At 37.7% G+C, this 16,373-nt stretch overlaps 1 protein-coding gene across 3 annotated transcripts in view; it reads right to left on the bottom strand.

Annotated features, from left to right (window-relative positions):
• Positions 1 to 16,373, bottom strand: part of DERA (deoxyribose-phosphate aldolase) — a 52,868-nt gene that overhangs the window by 32,195 nt on the left and 4,300 nt on the right. For all 3 annotated transcript variants that reach the window (XM_085230889.1, XM_010713766.4, XM_085230896.1), the window contains 4 exons: positions 13,560 to 13,657; positions 10,759 to 10,906; positions 8,994 to 9,089; positions 7,568 to 7,702 (listed from right to left, as the gene is read on the bottom strand). In XM_085230889.1, coding sequence (XP_085087015.1) covers positions 7,568 to 7,702; positions 8,994 to 9,089; positions 10,759 to 10,906; positions 13,560 to 13,657 — 477 coding nt within the window. The remainder of the gene's footprint in view (positions 1 to 7,567; positions 7,703 to 8,993; positions 9,090 to 10,758; positions 10,907 to 13,559; positions 13,658 to 16,373) is intronic.

The raw sequence follows: 16,373 nt of genomic DNA, 5'->3' as shown, positions 1-16,373 counted from the left end.
TCTCAAAACTACTAATGTGCACAGTATGCCAAACACTCATGAATACATCAGGAGCAAAAAAAAAAAACCACTATGATGTACAAAATTGATTTTAAAACAGCTTTTCAAGCAATAAATTTGGTAATAAACTGAATTAGTACTCAGGCACAGTTATGTTTCCCCTTGTACATCATGTCACCACAATCCCCGTTCCCTACGGCCATCTTTGCAGGGCTCAGCCTATGAGACAACAAAGGTGTGACCAAGTTGTCTAATTACAGATCTTGGTGCCACTTGTGGTTCCCTGACATCTTTCCCTTGGCCTCCAACTGCTACTCCTGGAGGCACCTCATCTCTATTAGGTCCCATCCTACCCCCCAGTTCCATAGGGCAGTCTCAGGAAGGCCAATTAGGAGCTAGATGCCTGTGTTTAGATATTTAAATTCCATCCTAAGCTTTGTGAAAACACAAATTTCCCGAAAACATGCAGCCTCATCAACACAGGCTGCAAATACCCCTGGTGAGGAAAGCCTGAGGTCCAAGGTAGCACCTTCATGGCTCAACAGCTCTGCATGGATCTGCATCTGTGAACTCCCCTCAGGGGGTTACTGAGGACTCAGGTCTACTGAGTTCCTTAAAAAAGGCAGAACTTGCAGACCTGGTGAGGAAATGGGAGCACAAGGAAAATGTCCCATCCCTTTCTGGCAAAATTCAGCACTGCCCTCCCCCCCAAAATATTAAACTTCCGGAGATTAAAAGAGTGAGAAGTTATGGAAATATAACTGCTACAATCTGGCCACTTGGGGATGATTAAGGCTCATCTAATACTAGTGGCAGGGAGAAAAGCAGCACTTACAGTGTGCTGCCAACGTTTCTGGAATCTGAATTAGAAGAAAAAAAAAAAGGCAAAATAAGCAAATAGTATATTTTATAAGATTCCTTTTCACAAACTATACTCAATCTTTAAGCACACAAAATCGAAAAGTTCATTTATAGAAGGCAAAAAACACAGCTTTAACAATTATTTTTAAAGTCTAGGATTATTTTTTTCAGCATACTGTCTCAGTCCCCAGAAGAAGGTTCGCCAGCTGGACACCTCCTTTACCTGCCATGTTGCCTGTCCTACTGATGCTGTGGGTATCCCAGGCTGCTGGGGCTGGGATCACTGCGGTGGTCCTCAGAGACATACTACACACATTAGTAGACAACTGGCTAACGTACTTAGCAAGTCCCTTTATAGACACCAGGCTTCACCTTGTTTCTTACTGTGTACCAAAGGTGTGAATTAATCAGTACTAGCATGCGGTCTAACATGTTTTATTGATCAATTGATGATACTCCAAAACCTTCTACATCAAATCAAGACTCAAAAAAAAAAAAGGAAATACAAAGCACCTGTGCTATTTTCTTGTGCATTTGATAATGCTACTCATGTTAGATCCAAATGCAGTTTCTTTTTGTGGAGTGACTCTTTCCTGAAGCCTTTGGAAAGCCAGAAAAAGCAGCTTTCATGTTCTAGTTTCGGTAACAACAAGAAAAGACTCAAGTTTTCTCTACCTTTAAGATACACTGCCAAAAATGTCAAAACAAAATCAACAAAATGTACATTTAGTTTGGATTCCATGAAAAGAAATTTTATTTCCGTAACTGTTGTTCACCGAAGTTAGTTCTGCAGCTACAGCACTCTCCCTATTGTTGGAAAGTACATTTATATGCAATTAGTGCCAAGATCATTTGAATAGTCTCTCTATCTGACAGCATGCATCAACCCACAGACAGGAACAACTGAAGATCTTCAATCATCTGTGTCTGTCAGGTTACTTGAGGTGGTGGAACAGTAGGCATGTGTTAATGGGGCAGGTGTGTAGGTAATAAATACTCTTCTCTTATTCACACTCTATTCACAGATCAATTATTGCATTGAGTATTTGGCACTCACAGGATATTCTCAGCCCTACAGTAAAAATACGAATAGAAATGCAACTACCTCTGGGAAAGAGAAAATTAACCAGAGCACCTGAGACTGAACACCTCAGTCCCAGGTCAAGCAGGCACTGCTTTGTTTCAGAAACAATGCATAAACTCCTACTGCTTTCAAAAATAAAAAGGGCACTCAATCAGATTTAAATAAAAAGAGAAATTACTTGATCAACTCAAAACTTCCTCTCAAATGACTGAAGAGTGATTGAAGTTAATCACACTTGAATATACACTCATTTTTTCAAGAAGTCCGGGGCCACTTTTAGGACAGGTTGTGCTGCCAAATTTCAATCTTGTAGCTACCTGGTTCTCTCAAACTCTTTAGTGACAGGAGCAGAGCTGGACACCGTGGCTCTTGGTGTACTTCTGCAGGACACCAGTAGTAGCTGGCAGAGCAGGTGGGGCTGCTCTGGTTAGCAGAAGTGGCAGAAAGCATTTAGGAAATTCTCCAACACAGGAAACTCCAGAGGCATATTCTCAGCTATGAGCTAAAACCACCATGAAAAGCTTGCAAGAGATTCATCTTCTGACTTTTAAAAACAGTGGAAATAATAATGAAGAGCTCTCACAGCAAATGGCCAATACTGTGTAGCATCTCAAATACAGCACTAACACTACCCATATTAAATCAGGAAAAAACACACACAAAGAAAACAAACAAAACCAGAATCAAAGCAAGCTATGCTACATAGATTATATTTACATCCAGATGTTCGTTGCTGCAGTCTGTAGTACCTCCACTGATTAAGCAGTTGAGTGTGATACAAGAATTATATTCTACTTTTTTTTTTATTCTACTCCCATTTATTTAACATACTTTACTGCTTTTACAAACTTCAAATCTGCTTTTATTGTATGCATATATAAGTCAGAAAAGATCAGATTTTATAGGAGAGAAAAAACCCTTTATAGCAATATTTTCAATTGCACAGTTATAAAATATAAGTGCTGGATGGTGACATGATTTTTTTTTTGAAGCTTTACTGAATTTCCAAATATTCAGTACAAACATTCCATTGATATTTAGCAGTTATTAAATACACCAGAGAAAATGTGCCTCTCCCTTCATGTCTCTCAAGCAAGCATCCCTATCAATTAATAATAGCTATGATCTGCCCAAGATTGTCTATATGGTATTCTGATTTGGTCCAATACATTTGTCTTAAGATCAAATGAATGGAATAATATGTCTCCTACACAGAATGAAAATGTTAAAGGAAGAATAAAAACAGCTTAATTTTTATGAAACTGCTCTTCTAAAAAAATGTGGTGATAAAAACACGTTTTTTTTCTTCTTTAAATTCAGTTTATTCACTGTTTTCAACTAGTCATTCACATTGACTGATGTTAAGGGTAGCAACTGAGGAGAGAAGGGACGATGTTTCAATTTCTGTTAGACCAAAAGATCAAGGTAATCATGTTAGGAAATTGGAAAATGAGCTGGAATGCCTTCTGTCTTGCACATTAATGGCAGGTTTGTTAACAAAATGACAAGCACGAGGCTATCAGCACAACACGACTCTATCAGTTCTGCTCTCAGCCACATATGTGCAACTCCAGGCTCCAGTGATTCACATGAAACTGAAAACAGAATTTGGCTTCAGGAGTCTGAGCTGCTGCTGACAGTATAAGAAAGAAATTATGCAGACTTTGCAGTCCCAAGTCAGCTTGCAAATCTAGAAAATGGAAAATTCAAATAAAATATTTTCCAACAACAAGTAGAGTCTTGTTCAAGTCTGCAGAACGGATAGTGGGTATATTATCTCTGCAGCTTATAAAGGGGGGCCCCAATTACTGAAAAAAGACCTTGCACTTGTAACTGAATACTTATTAGCAAGGATTGAAAGGCAGCTTTCATAATGAGATTACAGCTATGCACTTCATGGATGCAGCCATGCTCTAACTTCTTAGACTATTCTATTTTTATACTCTTTTTTTTTTTTCACAGGAAACTTCAGCTGACATAGAGCAAATGATAATCAACCATTATTAGTGGTTGTCAAGTATTTGGAAGCTGCTGACATTGTGGTATATCCAGTGTTTGCTAAAAGCTGTGAAAGTAGAAGTAATTTTATCAAACCTCAGATAGTTTCAGAAGGTAGAGCAACACCACAATATGTATGGAGAATATATCCAGCTTCTTTCAGTAATTTGTTGGTCAGCTTCAACACACTTTATGTACAGGCTCCACATGCTGTGGTTAAAGACATAATCTAAATTCTGATTTTTAAGCTTAATTCATACTTCATTAAGTAATACAAGACAATGGTTGAGTAAACTATTGTAAAGTATTATTGCTCCAAAAGCAAATTGCTTGTAAAAGGTATGTATATATAAGCTCATAAACATTTAAGATTCTTTTCCAACCTGAATTAGCTGCCCAATAAAGCTGCTTTCACATTCAGCACTATTACAAACCTCATTACAATTACCTCATAAAGATCAGATCTAGAAAATATATTTCAGGTGACACAAAGAGTCTCAATAATACTAAAAAACTGCTCAAAATGCAGCCTGCCCCCCACACTGTGACATCGTGACAGTGGCTCAGTCCTGAGCCCAGCCCAGGGCACGCATTCATCCCTCAGCAAAAACCAAATATTGTAGTTCTGTTAGAGCTGTTTCAGCTGAAACCAGTGGAAGGGTAGGGCACAGTGCAGTGCTAGCTCAAGTTATGGCAAATAACTGCATGCATTTGGATACACTGGCTAAACATGGTCCTGTGAAGAGTGCAAAATATGCAGCCGTGCCTATTTTCTGTTCAGGAAAATTTCATCAAAAATTCTCTTATGAGAACCTTGAGACCTCACTCAGAATGGCAACCACTGCCATCAAACCAGACTGATAAGCTTCCAAAAGCAGGGTCAAATATCCCACTAGTTTTATGGTTTTGTTGCCCTTTTTTTTTTTTTAAGGTTTTAATAAAAATACGGACAAAAATAAGTTTTGTTACTTATATGCATTAGCTATATTTTAGGAGGGCTGCTCTAAAAGTAATGCCTCCTACTTTATTGATACACAACATCAGAAATGGATGTTGGCAGCATAGCAGTAGAGGTTCAACCTTCCCACCAATACTCCATTACATTTTGTTCCCATGTGACAGATGGCAATGGAGGGGTAGTCTGACAAAATGGCATCTGACATGGAAGAGTGTATAAAGTAAAGGCATGTCACTGAATTCTTCCCCGCAGAAAAAGTTGCACCCCCTGACATTTATCAATGCTTTGCTGAACATTTACAGAGGCAAAATAGTGGATGTGAGCACAGTTAGGCAACAGGTGGCAACAGCAACAGTGGGTCACTTTGATGAGCATGATACGCAGGCTCTTGTTCATCATTGGCAAAAATGCATAGTTAACACTGGTGATTCTGTTGAAAAATAGTGTTTTGTAGCTGAGAATTTGTTCTATCAAACAGTGACTTTCATAGAGTTACTGTGTTTACTGTATTTGTTGTAGTTTCCATGAAAATAAATGGGAGGCATTACTTTTGGAGCAGCCTATGTATGTATGGCCCAAGATTTCTTCACTTAATGCAGCCCAGGCAACCCAAAATGTTGGATACTCATGCAATAAAATATTCACTAAAAAGCTTCTGAAACAAACCAGAGAGCAAAACTACTCCATCATAGTGACCCCAATTATGGAACAGACTAAAAATATATGAAGCCAGAAATACACAAACAGTTAAGATAAAAGGTCTCTAAAGGTCCATATTTATTTGTCAGTAGTATCTGAGATCTCAAAGAATGACAACATAACAAAATAATCATAAAAATATACTTGGGTTTTAAATATAAACAGTTTCTATCATAACTGCAAGGCAGCCATAAAAGCTACCTTCAGTAAAAGACACGTAAACTAACCACTACCAAGATATGGATGCCTTTTGAATTTGTCCTGATCTTGGCTGTAGACAGAAGACTATAAATAGCAAATCAAATTTCAATCTTAACGTATTTATTTAGTAAACTGATAGCTTTATACTAGATCCACCATTCTTATGTCTATGTCCTCCTTCCCTGTGACTTACGATCAGAACAGAAACAGTTCACTTCCCATACAGAAAAAAACTAACAGTGTATGTCCAGTTCATTTCAGTCACTGGTAAAAACTCTCTCTCTCAATCGACCTGTGCTTCTCCTCAATTCTTCTCATAATCCTGGGCTGTACAATCTAGAGCTTGCACTTGTAACTGCCTGCATGCCCTAACTTTCTGACCTCTGCTCTGCGCAACTTGCATCGAACAGCAATGTACCACAAAGTCTGAAGTGCAGTAAGAATGATTAAGTCAAAAATTTTTGTAAGATAGCAATAGAAGTTTTTAGACACAAATTCAAGCTGCTTTCCAAGTTTAGTGTGATGGACTTTTTTTTCCCTCTCTCTCTCTCTAAGTGCTGGAGAAAGACCACTGGACTTAGGTCATTTTGTATCAAAGACCTGTTAAATATCTCCACTGGAGGAGCAACATGCTTTCTAACTGTACATAAGGTTTGTTGCAAGTCACAAGCATGGCATAGGAAAGTGTGCACACAGTCTTAATATTGGCTAACACAGAATTTGAACCATCATTCTCGGTCTCCTAGTCTCCATCTTCCATCAGTTTCTGAGGCTGTATCTGAATCACTTAAGATAGAAACAGATGACTACAGCATTCAAGAAGCCAGACATTTGTAAACATACATTTATTTCAAGGTAAAGGGATGGACATGAAGAGGTCAAGATGTAAGACCAAATGGCAAACAAGATATGAGTCTTGAAGAAACAGATGCACAAACTTCAGGTGTTTTGTTTTTTTAGTTTTTCCAATTCAATTCTAAATGATAATTGAAAGAAGCCCAAAATCAGAAAACATGAAGTGTTACCGTGATGTCTTTACTTCCTTAACCAAAAACAGGTACCAGTGTTTTTATGGAGCCTTGCAATCACACAAGCTATTACAGTACTGCATTATACAATTAAATGGAAAATTCATTCCAAGACAATGATGTGTTTACCTTCACACTGAGATTAGTTGTAGGAGCATTGTCAGCACTTAAGGCGAACCGTTCACAGTACATTAAGGAGGCAATTAGAGCAAAAACCATCTTCAGCATTATTGTTCTTACTAATTAGTTGCAGGTTACAGGCATAGGAACATCAAAAATAATATGAAGAGTCAATTTGTACCCTCAATTTTGAAAAAGAAAACAATGAAAATACACATTTTTGTCAAGAACTGAAATGTGTATTTAATAAGATATCATTTACATTAGCAGCCCCTTGGGGGGTTTAACAAAACTGTTCAAAGACTGTCGGCGTTCATTTCTCCTCCATTTCACTTGCTATTTTTTTAATTCTGTATGGAAAATGCACCAAAGTATAGAAACAACAAACCCAATCTTTAAAGCATAAAGTAATTCTGAATTCCCAAACTGTAACAGCATTCTTTTTAAGAAATTTGGTAATTTGTCATGCTTTAGTAAAATTATTTTGATTTAATTCAGTGTCCCAGATTATCAGAAAGTCTCTGAGGAGGGATCAAATTCTTTAAGGACTAATAATGTAGAAACTGGGGGGAAGAGAGAGAACTAGCACATACACTTACATAGGTTTAGCTTCCTTACCTTCCCACTGGCCACTCAGCACCAGGCTCCTGCTAATGACAATGTCAATCTCTCTGGCACCATACTGCACAGCCAGCCTTATTTCAGCCAGTTTCGTTTCTAGAGGAGTTTGTCCAGATGGAAACCCAGCAGCCACTAGCAAGGATGGAAATGGAGGTAGGGGGAGAAAGTTTGGTTTATAAATTGAACATAAAATTGTGTACTTCTAATACACCAAAGAATTTGAAAGCCACTGAATTTTTTTTTTAAATCCTTATCACAAATCAAAAACCTAAAGGCACTTGATCCTACCCTCCATCCAGCAGATACTAACTGCTTCTTATGAAAAGGTCTCTTTCACAAGACATACATTTCTCCAAAATGTTCTACAAAAGAACAATATCTATAGAACTGAGCAAAGAAGGAGTGAACTCATATGTGAAACAATAGATAATTTTAAAATTCTCCCCAATTCTTTTAAGGAGTTTTTTGAGTTAAGTCCCAGTAATACATTAAATAACTAAATCACATTACAGCAAAAACTTTCAGTGAGGTCTACTTAAAATTTCCTTTATGATGTTTAAGTACAAAACCTAAAGTAACTTTGGAAATAGAAATAGTAATAGCTTTGTCAGAGATTCTCCATGACATAAATGCAGGTAGCATTTTTTTTTCCTTACACAACAATAAAGAAATGAAAAGAAAACTCAGAAAACACGGATGTTAGCATAAAACACCTGATCTAACTTCAAAGTTAGCCCTTGCTTTGAACAGGTTTGACTAAACGACATCCAGAGCTCTCATCCAAACCACATAATTCTGTGATCCTACTTTTTGCTTATAGTAGATTCAGAACTTGTTTATCATGTGGTGACTAGAAAAGAACTGGCACTATGAAATTTATGAGTGCAAGTCCTGAACTTGCAGGCTGCTCAGCCAGCAATAACCCTTGCCTTTACACAAATTCTTCAATGATTTCAGCCTGTAGGACCATACTTAGAAGCCAAAAACTGAGGATGACAAAAAAAAAACAACACAACAGCAAAAAAAAAAAAATCACAAACCAGAAAACCCAAGATATGTATTAGAGTAATCTACTTCTTGTCTACTGATTCTTTGCAGGCACACTATCTCAATCAACTTCTTCTACTCATTTGAGGGAAATGGCTTTGTATACCTTAAGAACCTCTCTGCTGAGCTTCCAGGTGACAGACTTGGCATTCCTGATAAGCTTGAAGTTGAAACAAAACAAATGACCACAAAAAAACATAAGCAAATCCTCCCCACAATTCCCTTCCTTCCACCTGCTACCTTTTCAGCTCACTCTGAAACAAAAGCAAATCTGAACTTCCAGATTTTTCTACATATTTTACACAGGTAGATAATACTGCTACACAACTATGTATCTATCAAAAGATACAATTGATTATTTTAACAAAACACTTACCCGAAGCTACTGGTATATTACAACCAGCAGCCTTCAGGGTGTTAACAGCATCAGTGACTCTTGCAGGATATACACAAACTGCTGCAACAGTAATACCTGTGAGAGACACAGTTCATTTTTTTCACATGCAGATTTGCACTTCTCTAGTGCACATCACACAAGGACATAGGTATGTTATTTGCACTTCTCTCCCACTTTTGTATTCTCGCAAGAACCTTAAGGACATACAACAGGGATATTCATATAAGTGCTTCCCGTATTTTTATCTCCCTCATAGTCCTCCATCTGTGCCTGGGAACAAACTAGCATTACCAGGAGTTAAAGCACCTCTCAGTGTTTTTTTTACCAACAGATTCCCTGTTTAATGACATACATTTAAGACGTGCTTAGTCAGCAGCATATTGTGAGAAAAACTGCTGCCAAGCTCTGTCCTTACCTGTTGAGCCAGGCTGAGCCCAGCAGCAACAGAGCAGTCTTTATGTTAATGCAGTTCTACTGCTTTTCTAGTTGAAACACTGTTCTCTCTGTCTCAGATAATTGCTCTCATATTTAATCTTTCAACCACCTGAAAAGTCCATAAATCTAAGTTTAGTGAAAAAAAAAAAGGCTAAGCTTTGATATTTCACATGTATGGCTAGAAACTAGAGAACTGACCTGCCCCCTTGGTTTTACATCATATAACTTCAATCAGTGGATGAAAGCCTGCGTAAAACTATTGAAATATTTTGATAGTAGAAGCATGCTGCACATGTCACTGAGTTTTTTCTTTTCATTAGATGACTGTAAGGCCAGCATGCTAGGACAGAAGCCAAATCGTATTCACTGGCACATCAGTGATCACATCTAGAAAAATTCAGAGGTGTTGCTCTGATTTAAAGAAGTTTTATATTGAGACTCTCAGTTTGCTCTGAAGTTTTATCATTTCAGTCTCAGGTGTAAAATCTGAACTTCAGATGGAGCCTGCTTCAGTAATGTCAACTTGTTGTCAATGCTTTACCACCAGCTGATAAGGGCTGTCTGCTTCCCCTCCAACTCTGTTGGCTTAGCTGGGAACTTTGGAAGTATACAGAGTGTATGTTTCACACATAACCACATACTAGAGGAATTATTCCTTAAAGCAGATTGGGCTGCAAAGATGTCACTTATCATAGTTACTCAAACAAGCAGGTAACAGATAATGTTTTCTGAAGGAGAAATAACGTGCTTACACATGTGGAATACCTATTTTCTGGCAAGTAAAGTGGCAGACTCTTGAGTATCACAGAATTATAGAATGGCTTAGGTTGGAGGGGTCCTTAAAGAGTAACGCAGAGCAGCATCGGCTAAGCATGAAATTCCCCACTTCTGCAATTCAGAAAGGACATCAGCAGATAAATTTGTTTCACTTTAGTGCACTGTTATTAAAAGATACACTGAAGTTACACACGGTTTCTGTATCAAATTTGTACATTATGTACCGTAACTTACAGTGTTTACCTGAGTCCATGCCTTAGTTTGGTTTCCAAACTGTGAATGGACTTATCCTCTTCACATTATTGCATTAACTCAAAAGAATAAGTATTATGCATTTAAAAGTTAGGGCAGTTTCTTTGAATAAGACTATGTAGTACCTACTTCTCTCACAACTATCAGTTCAGCAATAGTGTCTGTCACAATTGTTTCCATAATAGAAGAGGTCATTCGTACACCTTTCTGAAAACTAAAAAAATACTGAGGGAACATAGACATTTTCTCTACAAACCTAACAGAACAAAAACAATCAAACCTTTATCATGCATATCCATGGCTTTCAGCAGATCCTCTCTGATGGGATGCTTAGCTTTAAAACACAGTCTGTGAACATTTGAAGGAGTATCATCACCAGAGAGAGTGGTAAGGTCTATGCAGGTGACAGCTTTCAACAGCCAAGCAGCCTGCAAAGGGAGTGAAGAAAGGAATATAACATCTCAGTTCATGCTTCCAAAGTCAAACTGACTTAGAAACAGGAATCCAAAGCCTGGTTCTCACTCTAAGAATTAGGAAAAGTATGCCATATATATGGAGGATACAAAAAGAATGGTTTATGACAGACAATGATGGCGGAAATTTGTTCACATTTTAAGTAATATCTGACAGTACAGAAAGAATTTGGAATCAAAAGTCAGCTGCCTCAGAATCAAAGGCTCAACTCCATTTTTTTGTTGCAGAAGCTAAGTACCAAACAGGACTAAGAACCAGACAAGCATTTGTACTCAGAAAACAAAACAAAACAAAACAAATCATTAAGTTATGCTTGAAAAGGACCACAGATTTACAATTGTAAATAAACATATGAATGTACATGTCAGTAATTTGTACATAGGTCACTCCAAAACTAATGCCTCCTATTTACATCCAGAGAAACGACAACAAATACAAAAAGAACAATAACACTATTTGATAGAACAAATTTTTACAATATTTTCAAAATACTTCTCAACCATTATTAGCAATGCATTTTTGCCAGTGATGAACAATATCCTGCATGCTGTGCTCATAAAAACCTGCACCAATAGCGGTGACCCACTGTTGCTGTTGCCACTGCTGCACCAACCACCTCACTGTGCTCACATTCACTGTTTGGTCTCCATAAACATTCAGCAAGCACTGATGTATGTCTGTGGGTGCCATTTTTTCCACACAGAGGCATTCAATGCCACACCTTTGCTTCATATGCACTTCCGTATCAGATGCCATTCTGTCAGACTGTCCCTCTGCTGCCATCTGTCACACAGCAACAAAGTGTAATGCAGTACTGGAGGGAAGGTTCAACCTTTACTGCCATGCCACCAACATCCACCTCTAATGTCATGTGCCAATAAAATAAACTTTTTTTACTTTCAGCAACTCCCCTATAGTAACACATTTGTATGCCTGTGAAAATAAAACACGGAAGCAGTGGAAGTTAAGAACCCACAATTTTTTAAAATTAAGAGTCTAGACTTCAAATGTTTCTTTGACTTGTGTGAATCTGGGACTAAAAAGAAATATGTAATTAATAGGTGAAAAACAAAACAAAATTAGAAAAACAAAACAACAGACTAAGAGCTAAATTACAGGGCTAGAGTAGTCTTCAGAGGAAAATGCTATAGAACATTAAAAGACTTATTGATAAGAGAATGGAACAAAACTACATCAAAATATTTTTCAAGATTTGTTGTTGAACAGAAATTGAACTTGAAACATTATTTTGAAATATTTGCTGGAGGTCTTCCAGCGAACGCTCATTTGCAGCAATGGCTTCCCTAAAAACAGACATCTTTTGCTGGGCACTTTCTTCAACAAGGAGTGAGATGGCAGTGAAGGCTGCTTGAGTCTACACAGCAATATCAAGGACAATCTCTTCCTGACCATTCCATTCTATTTCATGGTTTGTCAGTGTATGAGGCAAAACGTGTTTCTGCATGGAGGCATTGCTCTGCAAATCTTAAGAGGCAGACCAGCCTGTAAACCTTTCACACTTAGCTAATGAGTGTGTCCTTTCTGAACCTATAGCAAGTATTACATCAAAAGCTGCTATGGGGGTACTGAGCTGAGTAATGAACTGTTACTGGCCTCTGATAGTCTAAGCTTGACTGCTTGCTTCTAACCAATTTCTACTTTCATCCTATAATACTTCAGATTTGATCCTGAAGGTAGCTTTGGCCACCCCAGAACAGCTGCCTGCCACATTAAGCTCAGAATGTCAACTACTTTGAATTTTTTTTTTTAAGAATTAAGTACAAATAAGTGATTGCAGCTTCATTCTATTAAGCTGCAATATAAAGATTGCTCCTTTATTGTCTCCTACCTCATGCTCTCAGTTTATCAGTCACTGCTGAAAGGAAGCCATTTGTTCAGTGTGGAGACAGAAGGAATAACACTTTTTGCCCGCTGAACCAGGAATCAAGTTGTCCTTCGAACATCACTTACAGCCCACAGCTGAGTGCTTACTGGGAGCTGTGGGCCTGCTCCACAGCATTTCTCAAACCTTGTCCTTGCTCGATGCTGCCAAACTGCCTATCTATGGCATTCCTATAGCCAGCTCTGTCCACTGTAGCTAAACACACAGAAACACACATCAAGTACCACAGCCAGTTAGGATTTTTGAGTTTTCAGCAATAACTAGTTAAGCAAAGAAATCACACTTGTTGGGAATGTTTAAGTAAGCAACAATCATCCAGGTAGGTCAAACTTGACAGGGACCATGATCATATCTTACAGCTTTAAATTAAAAAATAAGGAGGCTGTGTGCAGAGAAGTCTGCCTAGGATACAGAATAAATGTGGTGGGATAGTAATATACAACTTAATCCACTCATGAATAAAGATGACTGAAATTCATTTGCGGTTTTGCCACTCATGAGTTATAAGGTTTTTAACTTGTTTGGATAAATGCGTCACCTTATTCCATCCCATCATCATCAAATACAAATTATTAAAATAAGGCATGGACAAGCACATCTTTTAAGTTTACATGCATCTTGAGGAAAATTCAATATTTCAGCTTAGAGAGGGAGAGTGACTGCTTTAAAAATACAGGAACAGAATGCATAAAAAGAGCACTTACTTGCCAATTACCTTTCACAGTCCGCCATTTCTGAATTTGTTCTGCATGCCTTACAACTGCAGGTGGATTCACATACACTTTGGAGATCCAGCCAAGATCTGATGTGGGAGAAAAAAAAAAAGAAAAGAAAAAAGCCTCTAATCTATTTCTGTGTCCTTTTAGTGTGCTGTGTGAGACTTCAGAAAGAAGCTGTAGATTTATTTTGGTCCTCCGAAGAGCATATTGTGCTTTCATATCCTTTCAGGGGCTTCTGCACTTCTAACCAGTCCAAAATACCACACTACGATAAACTTCTGTCAGGGGATGAACTGTGAACTGGATGTTTCACGCAGCATGTCTTGTTTGCTGTTAGAACTAAATTAACTTAATGTTGGTGAGAGATGCTGTGTTCCAGTCCTGAACCTACAAATTTTAGTATGCATGCTGCAGATAAACAGTCTTCTGCTGTTGTTTGCTGATTTACTTCTTGATTCCAGAGTAAGGTAACATTTAGTCAGTTCATTCCTTGTCTGCTTGCAACAAGGATGGCATTTTATGTGTATGTGTGTGGATCTTTGATTGCAGGAACTGTATCCCACACGGTCACAAAAATCTCCAGACAGACTTTCGTGTAATAATACAGATAGATTGTTTTTCACCTAGAGCTACGTTTAATGAATTTGCTATGAGGGATGGACAATCTGCAAATTTCCAAAAGAACTGCATTCCTGGGCAGCACATCTGCTGGCAAGTATATATGTACCTGCCTGCCTTAGAAGTGCTCACCTTGCCAAGCACCCTGGGGGACTCAGGCAAACATCTTCCATCTGTGAATTTCTTTAGATGCCCACTGCAGGTGGTCTGGGTTGCAATTTCAATGAGTTACAGGACTGATAAACAATAACCAGAGCCAAAAAGAAGTGGATACTCAACATCTACAAAAATAATAAAAATGTCCAAAAATAGAAGCACCAAAAAATGATAATCTCTTAATGAAGGGTAACTGAATGATAAAGAATTGATGGCTCACACCCTCACATCTTGAAATTCCTGCTTAGTGTGATAAATCAAAGGTCTAATTTTGAATGTTAATAAACACAAACTCATATCCTCCTGCTCAGAGTATACAGATAAAAGAAAACAGAACATCTTTAAAATCTCATGCACCCCAAACATAAATAATTCTTTCAAATCTCTTTCTTTCTACTTTTTAGTTTTAATAATGCACAAAAATGCAGGACTAATACACCAATTAAAATACGTGCAAATGCAACCTTGTTTCCCTAATGAGACTTACAGATAACACCAAAGAAAGCAATTTAGGACAGAGATAACTCAGTGGATATGCAAGACAATTGTAGGAGATGCAGCTAAGTCTTGTTCTCAGCACAGTCAGTCACCTTGCTAATACTTTCCTATCACTACATACATTTAATATCATAAGCAGAATCTGCAGGGTCAAAATGTTGTCCAAAGCAAATAAATTAAAAAAAAAAAAAAAAAAAGAAGAAGGAATTCCAGAGCAGTCATAAGGAATTTAGGATTTCTAGCAACAGTCTTACTACATGGTGTACAAGATAAGGAGCAGCAGGTCAAGATGAAAACCAGTTTAACAAAAACCCTCAATAATTCTCTTTACTCACCACAGGTCACATTATCTAAAAAATAAAACATGAATCTGACATGTAGAAAGCAACTGAGAAAAGCTATTGCTACAATATTTACGGCTAAATCTTTCCTACTTCTTAAATGTCAATAACTGCAAACCATATAAACACAGACAGCTGAAATATAAGCTGCATCTTCTGCAGCTGCTTTAAGGTCAGGTCTCCTAGGTGAGAGCACAAATCTCCCATGGGGCTACCATAGGCACTATTTGCCATTGAGAAGGAAAATATAAACAAACAAACAAACAAATAAATAAAGGATACAGAAATTCTGTGTAGTGATTCTACTACTGTGTGCCAAGTGTACAGGGGCAACCATTTAGTCGTAATCCAATTTGCCCTGATAACTTTTGAACCCTACTGCATACACGGTGATCTTTCAGTTCTTTTGGAAAAATGTAATAAAATTCAAGAAGCTAATTTAGATGAGGAAATCAGCTTTTAACACTCTATAAGGACCCAGAAGTTTCACTTACTCTACTGTAACCTATTATTTCTACATTTTGGAAGACAACAAAAAAATCTGGTTTAATAATTAATCTGTAAAAACTACTGCTGCCTGCAGAAGTGTTTGGAAGAATACAAGGACATCAAGATTCTATCTGATACATCTCATGCTGGACCTTGCTAGAGATACTTTTACTGTATCTGGCCCTACCTGACTTTTGGGCATGGCTTCTCAGAAGGTTTGAGTAGTCTGCTCAGAAAACGGAGCACTGCACACTAGATTGCATTAAAGGAAATAATTAAGGGTAATGCTCTGAGGGGTAGGAGAGGCTAGTAATTTCAAAGAAATTCACAGTCAATAGGAGAAAAGAAAAGGAAGAACAATGGAAGTGAAATAAGCTACTACTTCTGCTAACTAATCTTCATCCATTGCTGCTTTTAAAGGAATGAGTAACCTGATATGCTTATTCTTATGGTTCATTTTAGAAATTCTATTCAGAACCAAAAGGCCCTTGGTTAATTATGTAATAAAAAGAATGCATAGCAAAGAAGGACAAAGGTTCTGGTAATATGCAGTAGCAGATGGAGACTTCTGTCTGACACAGATCTTCCATTCAAGCCCACTTCTCCACCATACAAAGCAGTGGGCAAGTGAAAACAAATACATCTCACCGCAATTGTCTCTAAATAGACTTTTAAGTCTGCCATGTGAGGTCTCACC

Source organism: Meleagris gallopavo, chromosome 1, assembly GCF_905368555.1.
Source record: "Meleagris gallopavo chromosome 1, MGAL_WU_HG_1.1, whole genome shotgun sequence".
NCBI classification, from domain to species: Eukaryota; Metazoa; Chordata; class Aves; order Galliformes; family Phasianidae; genus Meleagris; species Meleagris gallopavo.
Note: the sequence above shows the minus strand (reverse complement) of the source record. Positions and strands in the feature narration are given on the sequence as shown.